Here is an 18,700-nt window from a genome sequence, read left to right on the forward strand (position 1 = left end):
CGGTCGGTCCGAGCCCGCTGAGCCGTCGGTCAGAGCCAGAGGAACCACTCGCACCTGCAGAGAACTTCTGCTCCACTCTGGGAACCTGGTGGGGTTTGGTGAAATTCTGGATTATGTTCCTGCGGAGCCGGTCTGCGGGGAGCTGAGCCAGGAGAGGAAGAATGCGGGTCTACTTAATGGTCTTCTGCCTTATCTGCTGCACCGCGAACGGGCAAGTAACGTATTCCATCGCTGAGGAGATGGAGCGTGGGGCGTTTGTGGGGAACATAGCGAAGGATTTGGGAACAGATGCAGCTACACTTTCAGCTCGGAAGTTTCGCGTGATCACTGGTTCAAGTAAGCAATATTTTAGTATAAATGCAAGCACAGGGGCTTTGTCTGTTAACGAGCCCATAGACAGAGAGCAGCTTTGTGAGTTAAAGTCTGCCTGTCTTCTGAATTATGAACTTGTCTTAGAAAACCCTCTTGAGCTCTATAGGATGGAATTTAAAGTCTTGGACATAAATGACAACTCCCCAAGCTTTCCCTTAAGTGAATATCATATAAATGTACCTGAGTTCCTGTCATCTGGGGCACGGTTTACACTCCCCAGTGCCCGAGATCTCGATGAAGGTACCAACAGTGTCCAGAATTACACTCTGAGCGCTGATGAACATTTCCACTTGGAAATGCAGATGCGTGGGGATGGGAGTAAATATCCTGAGTTGGTGCTGAAAAAAGCCTTAGACAGGGAGCAGCAAGCCACTCACAGACTCGTTCTTACAGCCAAAGATGGTGGAGATCCTCCAAAGTCCGGTGATGTCCCGGTCATTGTGACTGTGCTGGATACCAATGACAATGCACCGGAATTTGAACACTCAGTCTACAGGGCGAGTGTCTTGGAAAACTCCCCCAATGGCACTTTGGTAGTGCAAGTGCATGCCACAGACTTGGATGAAGGTCCAAATGGAGAGATCAGGTATTTGTTTAGCAATACAACTTCTGCTGATCTACAGCGAATGTTCTTAATTCACCCACACACTGGGGAGGTGACAGTCAATGGCGTTTTAGCTGTTGAGAGACCTCTCCTTGAGATACTTATTGAGGCAAGGGATAATGGGGCATTTGGGATGTCCAGCACAGCTAAGCTGCTGGTAGAAATCACTGATGTGAACAATCATGGCCCAGAGATAACAATCGCATCCCTTTCCAGTCCCATTCCTGAGGATGCTGTTCCTGGTACAGTGATAGCTCTTCTGAGTATTTTGGATAAGGACCCTGGGGAGAATGGGAGAGTAACCTGCCAGATCTCTGATAACCTTCCCTTCCAGTTAAAGCCTTCCCTTGAAAACTACTACAGCTTGGTCACCAGTGGACTTCTGGACCGAGAGCTGATCAGTGAGTACAACATCACCATTATTGCCACAGACTTGGGCTCTCCACCCATCACCACTCAGAAGACCCTTTGGGTGCAGATATCTGACGTGAATGATAACCCCCCAGTCTTCACTGCTGACACTTTTGATGTTTTTGTGGAGGAGAACAATCCACTTGGTGCTTTTCTCTATCAGGTCTCGGCATCTGACCCTGATATGGGGGAGAGTGGACGGGTCTCTTACATGCTCAGGAATTCCACAGTTGCAGGCAGTCCTGTGGCCAGCTTTTTGTCTGTGAGTTTGGCCAACGGGAGCATCCATGCAAAACGTGCCTTTGACTTTGAGCAGCTTAGGAGCTTCTATTTCCAAGTGGAAGCCAAGGACAATGGGTCACCAGCCTTGAGTGCTGCCATTACTGTGAATGTTTACATCTCAGACCAGAACGATAATGCCCCAGCCATCCTGTACCCCACCAGCCAGAATGGCTCAATAGCTGTGGAAGTTGTGCCCCGCCTGGCTGATGAGGACTATCTGGTGACCAAAGTGGTGGCAGATGATGAGGACAATGCAGAGAACGCCTGGCTGTCCTATCACCTTGCCCACTCCTCCGACTCCAGCCTGTTCCGCTTGTCACCGCACTCGGGTGAGCTGCGCACCACACGCTCCATGCGCTCAACTGACTTCCTCAAGCACAAGGTGGTTGTGGTGGTCCGGGACCATGGGGATCCACCACTCTCCTCTACTGTGACGGTGGGCATCCTGTTGGCTGACACCTTGCCCCAGGTACTGCCCGACTTTGATGACAGCGGGGAGCTGTCACCATTGCTCAATGCTACAAACATCTACTTGATCGTTTCCATTGCCTGCGTCTCCTGCATCTTTGCAGCATTCCTCCTTTTTCTTGCCGTTGTGCGGCTGTGCCGCTGCCGAACTTGCTGCTGCAGCGACTGTTGCTGCCCAGCCGATGAGTATGAAAAGTATTGCTATAGCGTGCACATGCTCCCCAGCTCCCACCTCCCACCAGACATGCTGGAGGTCACTGGTGTGGGTAAACTGACTCATACGTACTTGTACAGGGCATCTGTAGGTCTTGGGCCTAGTAACAGCAACATCCCAAACGGTGATGCTGGGAATGGTCCCAGTGGCTCAAGGTTACAAGTGCCAGGATCTTGCATCCAAGTGCAGCAGGTCCAAAGTGATCGGTTGAGTGCTGTCCTTGTGGTAAGTACTTCTTCCTTTCACTTTTCTTCTTCCAGGCACATAGCCTCATGTCTACACTGGGTTGCTATCAGTGTGGAAGAAGGTACTGAGGGTATGTTTTTGCAAAGGAAGGCAGACGTCATTTCATGGAACCTGGATGAATCTTGAGCTCCTTTTATATCTTCCCAAAGCAAAGATCTCTTTAGGTGAAATATGGTTATGGGATGACAAAAGAGATTTCTCCCCCCCCCCCAAACTTTTAAGACCTTCAGACATGACTGAAGGTAAAGATGTAAGTGAAAGTTAAATTCCTTGCAAGTGGAGCCATTGTCTTCAGCTATCCAAATTTGGTCTGGTAAGGGTCTATACAAGCTTCTCATCCAGGGTGGTACTAATCTACACTGTATGGAGCCTGTGATTGATATATATAAAAAATATTTTTATTTCCCACCTCAATCCTGAGATTTTTTTCATTGAGGAGTGAGTGGTTTGCTGAGTCAAGGTGCTGGTTTACAATGCAGAAGGTAAGCATGGGGTGGGATAGCAGGAATCCAATATGACCATTTAGCCAACCCACTTTTGAACCTCGATTTAAGGGTAGCTTTGGCAACTTCTCTGGGCAGTCAAACACATACTCAACTGTATGGCACTTCCTTTTATAACTCTGCATTTTCCAGGTAGTGATTCTTAATAAATTTTCCCTTATTCTAGAAAAGATGCTCGTATGTCACTTCAAACCACACCATTCTATGATTCCCGATTTGCTTTTAATTATACAATTAGTTTATCATGTCTTGTCTGTTGGCAAGGTGAAATATGTTTGTGGGTTGTGGTTCTCCACTTCCAACTTCCCCCTTTTTCTGAACACATATTTCCACATAAATCCTACTGAAAAGGAAAGATCTTTTCTCAAGTAATTGTTATTAGATTTACTCATACCAGTTTATTTAGTATTTAGTCAAAGTCCTATTCAGTTTTAAGTTTTGTTCACTGTAGTGGCAGAGGGTTGTATGTGTCAGGGGTCTGTCACTATGCAAAGTTGTGGGTATGGAAGCATCTGTCCCTTCCAGTAAGAAATCACAGAATCCAGGAAAGTAGCAGTTGGCAGTATGTGAAGAAGAATTTGTGCCTAATGAGTTGGTGTACTTTGGGAATATTACTGACTATTTTGAGGATCTGAAAAGAAGGCTGAGCTAGAATCTCTGTAATGGGGAGCTAAAAACCTCTTTGGCAATCTCTTAACATAGAAGGTGTCTGTGAGAACCCTAATTGTGTCTTGGGTGCATATCCTTGGCTGGAGAGCAGTTAGTAATTGCAGAGCTTCTATAACACAGATGGTAGATTTAAAAAAAAAAAAGGGGGTACAACTACTCTCTGTGTTTCTATTGAGCAAGATCTTGACACTCAAGTTACCAACACATTAATGGACTGAATAATAACAAAAATGCATAAGTATCCCTGGTCTCTCTAATGAGAACACCCCAAATGTATCTCGTTACATTTCACTGAATTTCAGTCATTCAGGTGAAGTTTTAAACTTGAAAACTTTTTTAGGAGCTTTTAATAATGGATAAAAGAAATCCCAGATGTCACCTTTGGCGGTTTTGTTTTCTTAGCTGCTAATACACAGAAATGGGTAACTGTAGATGTGACCCACGTGGAAAGTCCAAAGGCTGTGTGTTAACTGAGCTGAGTAGGGGAGCAGAGGCAAAGACTGTAAAAACTTAACTGCCTTTAGAAAGAAAAGGATATCAGCTAATAATTTTGTGCTGATGATTCCAAAGGCTAGAATCAACTACTTACACACACATATACGTGCATGTGTATATATATAATTTACATATCTCTTTCAAAATCTGCAAGTTCTTTAAATGGCATTCACATTCAAATAATGAGGACTGGACAGAATCTGCACTTCCTGTACTTTCTTGTCTGTGCATGCTTTAGAGTCACCAAGATTTAAAATAAAGTATAATTATGTTAAAGAGCTGCTTGGACAATAGTTTCCAGTCATCTGAGGTGGGAAAGAGAAATGTCACTTGTTCTTGAAAACCATTCCTTACTCCAGATCCCTCTGGAGTTAAAAATAATTTCTACACAGAAAGATCAGTCACTTTATTAGTAAGGAATATTTGAACTCATTGTATAGTAAAATGAGGGGATTATAGTTTTTCAATGTTCATCAATAGAAACCTCAGATTAAAGGAAAAAAAAACAACCAACCAAACAAAAAAAGACCAACAACAAAACTTTGGATGTTGCCTAAATTTTGTCTTCAAGTGCTTTTTGACTGACTCATTTGGAGTTAAAATATAAACTTAAGTGACCCTTTGAGTTTCTGAGGAGGGATCATTGTGTTGCTCCCCAAGAATATAAATGCAACAAAAAGAAAGCATTAAATATTTAAAAGGCACTGGGAGAAACTCCATAGTTTTCATTCAAAGCAGTGGAAGTTACTCAAAAATTACAGTTTCAGCAGAACAAAAATATCCCTTATATATTTTTTTTGTGTGTGTAATTGAGGAGGTTTGAGTTTTTAGTACTTGGAAGATAGAAAAAAAGTCTGCATATATAAAAGGTTAATTGAAATTCCTGAAATTAAATGTATTTTCAAAATTTAGGTTCACTTTTTTCTTGGTCTTCTTTTGCTACTGAATCAAAGGATAGACTTGAATGATTTTTACACATGCAGACAGATGAGGCCCTTTCATGCGTTTACATCTTCTATTTAGGTTAGAGCTAAAAACAGATCTATGGGGCTAATAGTATAGTAAACTGTAATTTTATCTCTTTTAGTGTTTTGCTGTATCTTTCTGCAGTGTGCATAAGTGACAGCTAAGTGAAAAGTGTGTTACACTGCACTGCTGCTCTGCTGTGTTGGAAACAAAAGCGTGAGTGGGATTACTAAAGTAAGCAGCAGTAGTTCACTGAGTATTTCTGGGGTCGCGATGTGGCCGCAGATTGATGCAGTTCTTTTGTTTGTTCGTGTTGTCTGTCGTGCTACACAGAAAAAAAGCCTGTAAGATATTCCTATGGAGTGCAGTGACCTCTCTGTGACTTGACATTCAATATTTAGGTTACATCCAAAAATAGACACAACCCTGGCAATGGAGGTTGTTTCTTGCTGAACTGTTCTAGGATTGAAATAATTTTGCGCAGCGTGGCATGTATTCCAGTGACAAAAATGGATGCACTTACATTGAGACAGTGGTGTGCAATCTAGGTTGAACTGCTGCAGGCTAAGATCAGTGGCTTACACCAGTAAAGACCAGCCATGTGAGGAAGCCCTCCCCTGCATCTCATTCTGATAACGTAGCCAAATGTAAGGGTGAAGCACCTTCCCAATACTCCCTATCTGTGCTGATAGCAACTTGCCCAGGACCAGCAGTCTTATGCCCACACTGTAAGAATTCATTGTCTAGGCAGATTTCTTGGCTACAGAAGTTAGTCTTGGGGTCAGGCCAAAAAAATCCTAGAAAGAGGAATGATCAAAGAAAATTCAGAGGAAACTGCTGTAGATTTCCCTCTTTCTGACCACCCCAATAACCTTTTGAAAAGGGTTTGGCTCCAGTGTTCAGCAAAATATCACCATGCTCAGGAAAGGCTGCAAAAGCCTAGGCTGAAACTTTGCTTTTGTCTGATGTCTGTATTGGAGTATTATTTTTAGAGGTAGCAGAGGGAGAGCGATGGAAGCAGCAACTTGAGACAAAGGGCCTGAAGGGGATGTGGAAAGTAATGTGACTGCATTTGGAGATGTGTAAGGCAAAGGCAATGATGGACAGGGAAGGATGAGATTGGATGGCAACCTGGGCTGAGGGAGGCTAGGTGTGAGTAGTAATTCTTGTATGAAAGCATAGAACATAAATTGGATTAAGTCCAGTACTTTCCTGTGTTCACCAACTTTTAGTCTTAAATCTTCAAATTCAAAGATTTAAATTTTCCTTTAAAAAAATATTATTTTTTTTTACTGCAAAATTCACTAGATTGTGCCCATTATTGCTCTTGGAAAGTTATTCCTCCAAGGCTTTGAAATCCTCCTCTGACATCCTGTCAACAATTATTTGCTTTGAATTTGTAGACATTTGTTCTTGTGCCAGCAATGTCCTTTTAGTACACTTAGTTCTTGTCTCTCTTTGGGGCTTCCTTTTATGTAGTTTAGAGATCAACCACATCTTTTCTTAGGCTTTGAGTAGACTAAACGAATCAACCTCAGTCTTTTTTCTGCAGTCACCTCTGCACTTGTCTGATCATGCTAATATCCCTTCTCTGCCTCTTTTTCCTTTGTGGGTATGTATTTCTTGAAAATATGTGACCAGAATTATATAAACAGATATATGTATACATACATATATGTAGACATGACAGATTGATGTCCCATAAAAGGGACATTGATGTGTTGGAACAAGTCCAGAGGAGGCCACAAAGATGATTCAGGGGCTGGAGCATCTCTGCTCTGAGGATAGGCTGAGGGCAGAGGGATTGTTCAGCCTGGAGAAGAGAAGACTCCGGGAGGACCTTAGAACTGCCTTCCAGCACCTGAAGGGAACCTACAGAAAGGCTGGAGCGGCACTTTTCAGAAGAATGCCCAGTGACAGGTCAAGGGGAGATGTTTTTAAACTGAAGGAGAGTAAGTTTAGACTAGACCTTAGAAAGAAGTTCTAAGAGACTCTTAGAATAGATTGCCCAGAGAGGTTGTGGATGCTCCTTCCCTGGAGGTTGGATGAGACCTTGAGCCACCTACGGCCTTGAGCAACCTAGGCATTCTTGGCCGTGACAGGGAGGTTGGATTAGATAATCTCTAGGGTCCCTTCCAACCTAAGCCATTCTATGATAACATTTCAGACAAAGGGCTTGTTACACAGTGATAGGAATACTTCCTGGTACGGGGAATCCATCACCTGATACTTCTTGGGATGGCAGTTAACTTCTACACAGTTGTAATATGTTGATTGATCAGTCAACTAAGTACTATTGCAGAACTTCTTCAGCGTAGAGGTGGATGGGGGAAGGTTGTTTGGTGGATGGTGGTGGTTCTGCCTGACTTAATCCATCTACATGCTTGATGTTCAACCCTTAGATGTTAAAAGTCACAGCAACCTGTTGAGAGCAGCTCATCCTGTTCATCTTAGACAGAAGAGTTTAGACATAGTCTACAGAGAGTGATGAGGCTAGATGCACAACTCTTAAATAACTGAAACTAGTTGATGTAAGCAGTACTTTAAGGGAGTCTTCACTTTGGGTTATTAGATGTGACCCATTTCTGTGATAGGTGTCAAGTTGTTCCTGCAGTGAATGGTGCTGTATGGTTGGTTGTCTTCACAACTGTTGTTAGAATAGCCCAATTCTTTGTGCTGTTGTTAAACTTTTCAGTGTAGCACTGTGTCAAATGTTTTACTGAAATCAGAACAGGTGAGGTGAATTTTAGGTTGTGCTTTCATTGAAGAGAACTGAAAACCAGTCTAGAAAACAGTTGTCTTTGATAAATCTATGAGAATTTTCCTTCTTTTTCAGTGTACCTTCATTTCTTATTTATTCCTTCCTCTAATTTTTTATCCAAGCAGGCTGGGTAGTGGGCGTGTGGTCACATAGGCTGGATTTTACCATTCTAAACTACTGGCACTGCAGTCGCTTACACTTGACAAGTTTATATCAAACCAAACCCTTCTCAATCCTACATCTTTATTTGCCAGTTCTTTTAGGAACCTGTGATGGAAATCAGGCAGTGGGGATTTGAAGGTGCTGAACTCTTCAACATTTTAATTCTGCCTTGGTGGCAGCAATTTCTGTTCTCTCACAGTAATTTGTCACATAGTCAACATCACACTCAGTGTATTGAAAATAGAGGAAAATGGAGAACTCTAAGGTGGGTGGCATCTCAATGGACTACTTATGCCATTTTTTTTGTACTCTTGGCCTGTGCATCCTCCATGGAGAGAGGCTGCTGGGCTTTGAGTGTGGCTTTGAGCGTGGGCCAATATAACTGTACTCAGGATATGTATTTTTGGGATTGCAGTTAGCTTGTTTCAAAGTAAGGAAAAGAAATCTGTCAACAGTGCGACTTGCTGAGCACAGTTTAAAGTTAGAATTAATCAAAAGAATAGCAACACAATCCAACATAAGAACTGAATAGAGTTCTCATGAGGCAGTGAAGCTGCTGAGGAATCTGAGGAACATGGCTTATGAGGAGCAGCTGGGGGACCTGGATTTGTTTAGCCTGGAGAAGAGGAGGCTGAGGGGAGACCTTTTTGCTCTCTACAACTCCCTGAAAGGAGGTTGGAGTGAAGTGGGTGTTGGTCTCTTCTCCTAAGGAACCAGTGATAACATGAGAGGAAATGTGCCGAAGTTGCACCTGGGGAGGCTTTGGTTGAATATTTGAAAGAATTTCTCTCCTGCAAGAGTGGTGAGACATTGGCCCAGGCTGTCCAGGGAGGTGCTGGAGTCCCCAGCCCTGGAGGGGTTCAAAAAATGTGTGGACGTGGCACTTGGGGACATGGTTTAATGGTCATGGGAGTGTTGGGTTGATAGTTGGACTTCATGATCTTAGAGGTCTTTTCCAACTTTAATGATTCTATGAAAAAGGAGGCAAGCAGGCGTGTGGGAATCAGACATTCAGCAGAGATTTGTAAAACAAAGGAAAGGGCAGGGCAACATCTCCATGATTTGATGCTATCAGAGGCATTTGGAGAATAAAAGCAAATGTGACAAATATGGCAAGTGGAAATATCAGAGAAAGAAGGTACATTAAGAAATAAAGAAGAGGTTTGTAGTTTGTAGTCTCTGGTCTTTGAGGAGTCTCTCTAAGGAAAATAAATACATTTTTGTTCTTTGGATTCTTCTTCAAAAGAATGATTTTTATATTTTAATCTGTTATTTCTTCCATATTCTCCTGGGCTTGTCCCAGTCTGATCTGTCGTGACACCTCTTTTAGTGGCTTTTAACTTCTTTCTTATTCTTCAAAAAAAAGCCTTCTCAATGTCAAATGTCTTTGCATGATCAGTCTGCAAAAATAAAAGTTTTTGGTGTTTGTTCATGAAACCTGAGGCTCTTGGCTCCAAAAAAGTTCTGTGCTGTTGTTTCTCAGCCTTTTCCAATTTCTTTGTAGGAGGCAGAAGCCGAGAAGAAAGGAAGTTTTACAGCTGAATGGGGTCTTCATCTTTTGAACTACATAGCTGTTGTCTTTGAATATATTTTAAATAGCTCTGCTTTCTAGCTAAATGTAGTGCTGTGGAGATTGGTGCAATATCCATGTGATTAAAGCAGTTTTCATTACATGATATTAAATTCACAGGGTTGTTATCAGAATGTATAGTATTAAGACATGAAGACATTATATTATAAGACTGATTTCAGTCTTCTAACTTGGTTGGACTCCACAAATCCCAGGACAAGAGAGAGGGAGCTACTTGAGGCAGTTCAGTGAAGGGCTGCTAAGATAACTAAGGGAATGGAGCATCTTTTATGTGAAGAAAGGCTGAGAGAGAGCTGGGACCATTTGGCCCAGAGAAGAGAAGGCTTAGCATGGGGCAGAGTGTCATGAATATATATAAATACTGAAGAGAAGTTGTAAAGAAGATGGAGCCAGGCTCTTTCCAGTGGTGCTCAGTGAGAGGAAAAAAAGAGGTTCTGTCTAAGCATAAAGAAATGGTGTGGTGTTTTTTGTTTGTGGGTGGGGTTTTTTTGTTTGGTTGGTTGGATTTTTTTCCTCCCTGTCAGGACACCGATCACTGGCACAGGTTACCCAGGTTGGTTGTGGAGTCTTTATCCTTGGAGAGGTATTCAAAAGCCATCAGGACATGGTCCCAGACAACCTGCTTTAGCTGACGCTGCCTGAGCAGTGGGGTTGAACAAGATAACCGCCAGAGTTTCCTTCCAACCTCAACCAGCCTGTGATTCTGTGTTTTCCTTCATGGAAGAGTGTGATGAGTGTGTCCTACCTTACAGAGCTGTGTGAGGATGATGGAGGAAAGGTGTGACTTCTGGGATGTGAAGTATATCCTTTAGGAGCTTTCCACTGGATAGCATACTCTTTGGCAGTTCCTGGGGGAGAGAGGATGGCGTTGGGCTGCAGAGATTAATATTGCTAAAGTGTAGGTAAACACTTGAAGGATGCAGAAAGACATTGCAGAGATATATTTATTTATTTATATTTAACAAGTTTAAGCCTTTGGTTTATAATAATTGAAATAATAATAATTAAATTAAGACATTTTAAAGTGACAAGATTTAGCAAAACTGTTGTTTTTCATGTTTGTGCCTACAATATAGACCAAGTGTTCTGGTCTAGAAAAAGCAATGTTCTAGGCATTTATTGCTTAGTCAAAATTAGCACAGTGGAGATTGGGGTGGGAGGGAGAATGGGTTAATTTTACAAAAGTTTTTAGCAGCTAGGTACTATGTGAGGGGCTGATCTGTCTAAAGGATCTGTGGTATCACAGAATTTCTAACTGAAACATCCCACTCTATTGACTTTGAAAGTAATTTTTTGTTTGCCTGTGCTTTGGAAATCTTCCTTGGGCAGAAAAGGTAAGGGGAAAAAAAAACAAAAACAAAAACAAACAAACAAACAAACAAACACAAAAACAAACAAACAAAAAAAAAAAACCTTTTTTTTTTTTTTACCCATCCATTGGTGATTTGTTCAGGGAGACCTTTTCTGTGTTTTTCATTTTCACTTGTCTAAAGATACCAAGAATTCAAAACATCTGGCATTTGGTCAGGCCTAAAAGAGCTACAGAATTTGAGGAGTTTTGTTTAGTAGAAAATGGGGAAATTTAGGGATACTGATAAGTGCCAGTAAAAGTGCTACTTGGGGTAATTGATGAGTTCAATGTTCAGTGACTAAAGCTTGTGAAAAGGGGTCTTGCAAAGAACACAAGAATGCTAAAGGTGCTGAAACAGGACTAACAATTTTTCTTGCTGTAAACCAAATAACCCCTGCAACAGTGCAGGTTGAGGTGTGGGGTGTTTTGTGTTTTTTTTTTTTTTTTTTTTTTTTTTTTAAGGTTTTCAGTTTTGTAACCAGAGTCCCATTTGTTTGCCTTGCCCATTTTCCCCATACCTTTCACACCAACAGCCCCTAAAAAAGGAAAAAGAAAGTCTAGGCAAATTTATTCAGATAATCTTAATTCTGGTCTGTAAGTCAGCCTGCTATTTACCTCTAATAGCTTTACATTATGAGAAAATTTGTAGTATTTCAGTAACCATTAAAATGTGATGTAATAAATGTATGTATGATTCTGTGATTCTATTTCCTTCTGTAGACTCAGTTTTCTTCTTTATAGAATCCTAGCCTCATGGCCTGTATCAGTTCTGTTGTCTATATATATTCCTTAAAGATAATAGAACTTGAAAGCTATTTGTTTTCAGTATAATAATAATAGGAAGGAAATCTGGTGGAAAAAGGTGATTTCCTTCTTCCAGTCAGAGGAGATAGAGCTGCCACCTTGTCTCAACTTTTTTTTTGGCTGGTGAAGTAAAATCACCCTAGCAAATGACTTGTCTAATCTGAGTTGCCATCTGTAATACCTTCAAAGGATTTGGGGTTGTTGGTTTAGGACTGCTATTTGCACTTTCATCTTTGTTTTAATTGTATTAGATTATTTGTCTAGGGATTAGAATTAGCGGGTTCCTGTCTTCTCCTTTACAACATCATGCTTCTCTTCAAGGCATTCAATCTCTTTTATGCATCTCACCTTATTTGAAAATCTACAAGAAAAATTAACCCAATCTAATGCAGAACATGGAATGGTGCCAATTCGATCATGGTCAGGATAGAGCTGGAGAATACAAGTCTGCACTGAAGAATATTATCATTTTGGAGCTCTTAATCTGGTGAGGCCTTTTACTATTGCAGTATTACGTTTCATGAAAAAGTTTTTCTTCACTTAAGTTGCTCAAAGAGGATCTAGATGGTTTTGGATAAAATCTAAATTGAACTATAGAGTCTTGGAGACGTAAGTCAACATTGTATGAAGTGTTCATCACCAAGGGTCTCTCTTTTGTATTGTTTGTATTATCATCTAGGATATTTGGACAATGTTATTTAATGTAGATAGCTTAGTTTCTTGGAAAAGAGCCAATATTTGAGTTAAACTTGATTGGACCACCCCTCCTTTCCCCTGAAACCTATCTCTAAACCCCCAAAACACCATGAAGGAGGAATTCACAGAGCTTTACAGAACCTAATCATCATGGCAGTAACAAAAAGAGAGGAAATGGTTACAAACTACAGCAAGGAAAATTCTTGCTGGAAATGAGGAAGGAATTCCTCCTTGTGACAGTGCCACAACCCAGGGACAGGACCCAGAGTGGTGCGGAGATCTCCACCCTTGAAAATACTCAACTCTGTCTGTCACATTAGCCTTCTGCTCTTTGAGTAGGAGGTTGAAGTAGAGACCTCCAGAGGTTCATTCGAATCTATTTTTTTTTTTTTGGTGATTCTTTGAAACGTGACAGAATGTAAATACTTAAGTTGTTGCAGCCTTCCCAGAAATTATGCTTTGTTCCATTCTTCAAAAGCTGTACTGAGGTGTTTGCAGGTGTTCTGAAACTACTGTGTATTTCCCTATAGATGCTCAAATCCTACTGTGAAAAATAGGGAAATCGTGCCCAAACTTCTGAATTCCTTCCTTGTCAGATGCACAGTTGTTGGCATCCCCTGTTGTGGATCCTAATTCTTGGTTGTACCCATCAGTCTCCAGCTGCCACTACAGTGATGCTCATCCCCAAGTAACACAAGTTTAGGAAGCTCTGCTTTGCTACACAAGCAGAAACCACACATACCAAGCTGCAGGGAAAGTTTTGCTATCAAACCAGTCAAAATTACTTTTGACTGCAGTCTTGAGTTCTCTTCTGAAGGCATCTTTTTCTGCAGTAGAATGGCTATTTTCCTTTACTAGAAAGCATTTATGCTAATAATTCAGCTCCCATGGAAAGCCTAGATCTTACCTTTATTCTCAGCTACCTATACTGGAGATATAATTGAGACTATTTTAATTTTCCTCTCTCTCTCCCCTTATAAAATGAGAGTTCCTTAGGTAAACCAGCACTATATAAATGATGAGCAGGGTGACAGAGTTGAAATAGCTGTTGGTTGTGTGTGCTCAGGGTTCTAGGATACCTGTAAACAGGGAAGAAGAGAGATGTAGTATCATGGTGTAGTATCCCAATTCAGTGAGGAGCTGTGGAAATGGCTTTACTACAGCTATTAGTTTGTGATGTACTATATAAGAATCTGTAGTTCAAATTCTGCTCTTACCTTTCAAATTTCCACTCTTTCTGCTGTGAAATCCAGAGGTTCTGTTATTCTATCCTGAACTTATTGATAACTCTAGTACCCAAGCAAAACTGATGGAAAGGGATTATACACAATCACTGTAGTCTGTTTCACTGTTTGACAGAAGCAATGATGAATGCTTCTTCATTAGGAAGCTGATTAAAGGAAATGTCACTTTTCATGTGTGATGCATACTGGGTAACTTAGTCTTCTACGTATAGCCTGATTTAAAGGGATACGTTGTGGTAATATTTTTTGCTTCTCCTGGATGACTTTTTGTGAATTATTTGAAACAGTGATAAAGAGGCAGTCAAATTAATGGGGTAAGATACCTGCCAGATTAGTAATACCAGTAAAATAAAAGAAAAATGGTGGGTTTTTTTGTTTGTTTTTCCCTAGTGCACTTAAATTATCATTCTCACAATGTAAAATTCAGTTTACTGGAAGTCATTGTTAATGCTTCAAAATAAACCTGAACCTACCTAGACCTACCAGACAATCTGTCTTTTGAATCCTTTCAAACTGAAGTCCTGTAAGGATTTTTTTTCCATTACTTTTCCCCTCTGTCAGGTAACAAGGAGGGTCTGGACATAATCATAAATCTCTCCTTTAAAATATTAAATGACAATGCCATCCATAAATTTCCATTGTAATGACCTTTTGATTGCTGACTTACCTACTTGCAGTCAATATTCTAATTAATTTTATCAGAATTTATTTATTCATTGTACTTTTAACAGTCTTGTCTTCAGTAGTACAAAGTATATGTGGGGAGGAAGAAACATTTAAGCACCTGTGACTGTATTGCACACCACTTCACAGCCTTATTATCTCCCTTCTATCTTCTACACTGGATCTAGTATTCAAGAGTAGACAGCTTGCAAATTTTTAGGACTAACATTGGTGTCATTCTGCCATTAGAGAAGGGAGGTGATAATTTGTTTAGTGAGACTTATGAGCACTTCATTCTGGACTTGGAGGATTTTGGGGAGTCTTGGATTTCATCTCATGGCAGCCCAAACCAGTGAAAAAGCCAAAGATATCTTTAAATGTCCCTATTCCCTCCTAACTGTTTCTGGAGAACAGAAATAGCAGAAGAATGGAGTTACAATAGCTCTGGTTTTGTTTCTTTTATTTGTTGTTGCTGTTGTTTTTTTTTTTTTTTTCTGAAAATGTTGATATGTTTTTTCTCGTTTGTAAAAATACATTGGCTCTGAATAAATCAGGCTTGGCATGAGTGTTTTTCATGCATGCTCTGGAAAGTCTCCATAACTTGTGGCCAATGAAAACACATTAAAAATCCAAAACAAATGTATATTACATTATCTCATAATATATTTCATCTCTCTATAGCAAGGTCTTCCAGCCACCACCACGGACATAGCAAAATAAACCTTTTTATCAGCCATCATGCTGCGCAATTAGACTGTTCCAAGTATATATTTGGCTGCTGCTAATGCTCGAGCCTGGTTTGCTTCCAATAAAGCTGGGATAATTTTATATATATGTTCTTCCTGAAAAACACTTTCTAGTTACTATTATAAGTAGTGTTGAGTCAAAATAATGTATTTTTAATGTAATATTATTTCCTCTAAAAGGAAAGTTTTTCAAAACACTTTCACAGAGAGAAACTGGACAGTAGTAATTACTGGATATAGTAGCATGTTGTGTTCCAAATGAATTTGCTTCTAGTAGTAAACATATATTATTTGTATGGGGGATATTTTGGTGAAACCAAAGGGTAGATTAATGTGCCGTCTGAAGAGACCTCTGTCACCTCATTAGCAGAAATTCAGCACTGTGAGCAAATTTAAAATCACTCCTTTTTGTTGGTTGGTTGTGGGTTTTTTTTGTTTTTTTTTTTTTTTTTTATGAAATAAATCTATATTTGTTGTCTTGGAGCTATGGACTTGTGTTTTTCCAACTCCATCCATTATTGAATGAATGAAAACCTTGCAGTGTTTCAGTCTGTGTTTATACCATGACTTACTGAAAAAGTGGTCTGATGCTATTCATTATAAAAACCCTCTAGTCTCTTAGGAAGGTGATAAGTGTGACCTAGGGTGTGCCTGTTTAGCAAATTTGACTTAACAGTTTGGTCGTTCCCCAGGTTAAGGGCAGTGAAAAATTGGGTTTGTCTGTAACAAAAATTTGTCTGATCTTTACTGAAAGCCTGCTGAAGTATGTTTTGGGAAAAAAAAGAGACTTGATGTTTGTTACAAAGTGGTCTTTATGTCATGTTTGAAAGCCATTAAGATCTCAGGTTGGCTGAGTTACAAGCTTTTGAGAAATTCTTGTTCACTGTACTTGTTCTTGTCTGTTCACTGTACCAGCAGGAGCTGGAAAGCTCAGTTCCCTCTGAGTCCTGCCAGCACAGAGTCCTTTTTCAGCCAAGAGCTGACAGGACCTTCCTGTAGTTGCTGTTTTATGATTGTGACCCAGACCACAGTTGGGGCTTGGGTTGGAGCTGGGAACATGAAGACTGGAGGCAAAATAAAAACAATGCCCAGTCCAGGACCAGGGTGCAGGGAAGGGGCAGGGGGTCCCTAATTTCAGTGCAGAAGGTGTAGAAATGCATTGCACGGGAAGAGACCAAGTGATCCCTTGAGCAGAGCACTGAACTGGGTTGTGGGAGACGGAGAGGATCTGTTCTTGGTTCTCCTGCAGTCTTGATGTGTTCCTCTGCCATTGTGAATCAGTTTCCCATTGCACATTTATATCAGTTGTGCCAACTGCTCAGTTGTGAAGTACTTTGAGATGTTCCAAAGTGAAGGATCAAATATAACCTGAGTGTTGGTGAATACCATGAGTTTCAGGAAAGTTAGATGAGAACTGGCAGGAGGAAGAAAGAAAGCTAGGAAGGTGACATGGGGATGCTAAGAAAGAAACTGCTGAAGGGGGGAAAGAAAGATGTAGAACAGGTGGTGGAAAAATAGAAGTTCACACATGAGAGTCCAAATCCAATGGCAAGTTATGTAAAGAGTTTCATCAAATCAAGGGTAGTATGCATATTTGGAGAGGTGTTATATATGTTGTCTTCTTATGGAGTAGAAGGAAGGAGGCTTTATGAAGATTTCCCTGTCTGACTGCAGTGGTGCGCGTGTTGTGCAGAACTTCAGAAGAAATGTCATTGGTTTAGACATCACTGAAGAACATTATCAAGTACCATGTGGGAAACTGTTAGAGAATCTAGAGATGATGACAGTGAACAAAGAAATAAAGAACTGACTTTAAATTCCAAAGGTTTTTACTAGAGGGAAACCTCTCTAGAGGGATTTTTCCAAAGTAGATCCTTATGACAGTTCACAACAGAAAAGGCAGAAGATAAAAAAAGAAAAAAATAAAAGAAAAAAGAGGAGAGAGTGAGTGGGGGGCGTGTCTCAGTGCCATCTGGTGGGCTGGGGGTGGTGTGTGTTCCAGAAACCAGCTTACTGGGGCAGTGCCATGAGTGAGGGACTGGGCACCAATGGCTGGAGTGGGACAGCAAGCCACAGCCCGTGTGCCTGGTTCTGACTGCTGGGGGGGCGAGTGCCCTGTATCTTCCCCATATGGGGGTGCGTGAGCTGTGCATGTGTATTCACCACCAAACTTAAGCTGGACAGTACAGGGGGTCTTGAATCTGCACAAGCAGGAGCTCACAGTGTCCAGGGGGACCCATGAGTATGGGGTGCCTATTGGATGAGTGTGTGAGTGCTGCATTTTTGCAATGAGCACCAAGGTGGACCATCCAGAAAATAAGGGACCTGTGGGGTGGGTCACAGGGCCAGGACCTGGGCAGGGATGCTGAGCAGCAGAGAGGCTCTGTAAGGGAGCCTCACAGATCTTGAGGGATCTGTGAATGTGTGATCACACAAAGCTCTGAATCCAGAGGTGGGGGAGTGTCTTTCACTAGTGATCTGTCTGCCAGCCAAAGAGAAGGGAACTTGGCTGTCTGTGCTTGTCTTATGTGAGTCCTGTGTGTGGGTGGTGTTGAAGGCAGTGCCTTGGCTGTGGCAGTCTTTGTGACTGGCCATGCTGGTGTCCTGTATCATGATGTATTGTGACACATGCTCAGCTTTGCTACTAGTTGAACCTGCAAATGAGAGAGAGCAGCTGTGTCTCTCAGCCTGGGCAGAAGATTCCATTTCCCAAGGCATTGGACTCGGTTCCAGCAGCCAAGCAGGAGAGGTTCTGATATCCCTTAACAAAAAGCAATAAAATTTTGGCATAGATTTAAAATGATTTATTTTTTGATACAAGTGGGGTTTCATGAATGGACCATGTCTGAGAAGGAAAATACATGAATTACAGCATGAGTCACGAGCTGTACAGATGTCTCCATCAGTAAGAAAATACATCAAAGGACACATTAATCAAGGTACTTGTAGTGATTCTGGGAGAGTCTTGACAACATGGTACAAGAAATGGCAAGTTCTGATTTTTGCCACCTACATTCAAGAAGGACAGTCAGAAATTATAAGAGATTTTTCAAAGTGTTGTGTTTGTGACTGAGGAAAGAAGAGTCTGTCAAGTGAGAATGCAGTAGAAGGTTTTGGAATGTTTAGCAAGTATTGTTTTATTCTCTAGGAGAAACTACTTTGGCCACTCATGCTAAAAGGCAGTGCTTCTCAAATACAAATGGGTAAGAAAAAGCTGTGGTACATGGAGACTAAGAGAAAGATCACAGAATCATGGAATAATCTGTGTTGGAAGGGACCTTTAAAGCTCATTTAGTCCAACCTGTCACCCCTCGTGAAGAGGGACATCTTCAAATAGATCAGGTTGCTCAGAGACCCATCCAACCTGACATTGATGGTTTCAAGGGATGGGGCATTTACCACCTCCCCACCACCTCTCTGGGCAACCTGGGCCAGTGTCTTATTGTAAAAAA

The 18,700-nt window shown here is 41.2% G+C and overlaps 1 protein-coding gene across 1 annotated transcript; it reads left to right on the plus strand.

Annotated features, from left to right (window-relative positions):
* Window positions 1-83: 83 nt before the first annotated feature.
* On the plus strand, window positions 84-2,576 carry PCDHAC1 (protocadherin alpha subfamily C, 1; the record flags this gene model as incomplete). Its single annotated transcript, XM_008938676.1, has 1 exon — window positions 84-2,576. A coding segment is annotated over exon 1 (2,415 nt), but the record flags the coding sequence as incomplete, so codon positions are not given.
* Between the last annotated feature and the right edge of the window lie 16,124 nt (window positions 2,577-18,700).

Source organism: Merops nubicus, unplaced genomic scaffold (assembly GCF_000691845.1).
Source record: "Merops nubicus isolate BGI_N331 unplaced genomic scaffold, ASM69184v1 scaffold790, whole genome shotgun sequence".
Classification (NCBI taxonomy): domain Eukaryota; kingdom Metazoa; phylum Chordata; class Aves; order Coraciiformes; family Meropidae; genus Merops; species Merops nubicus.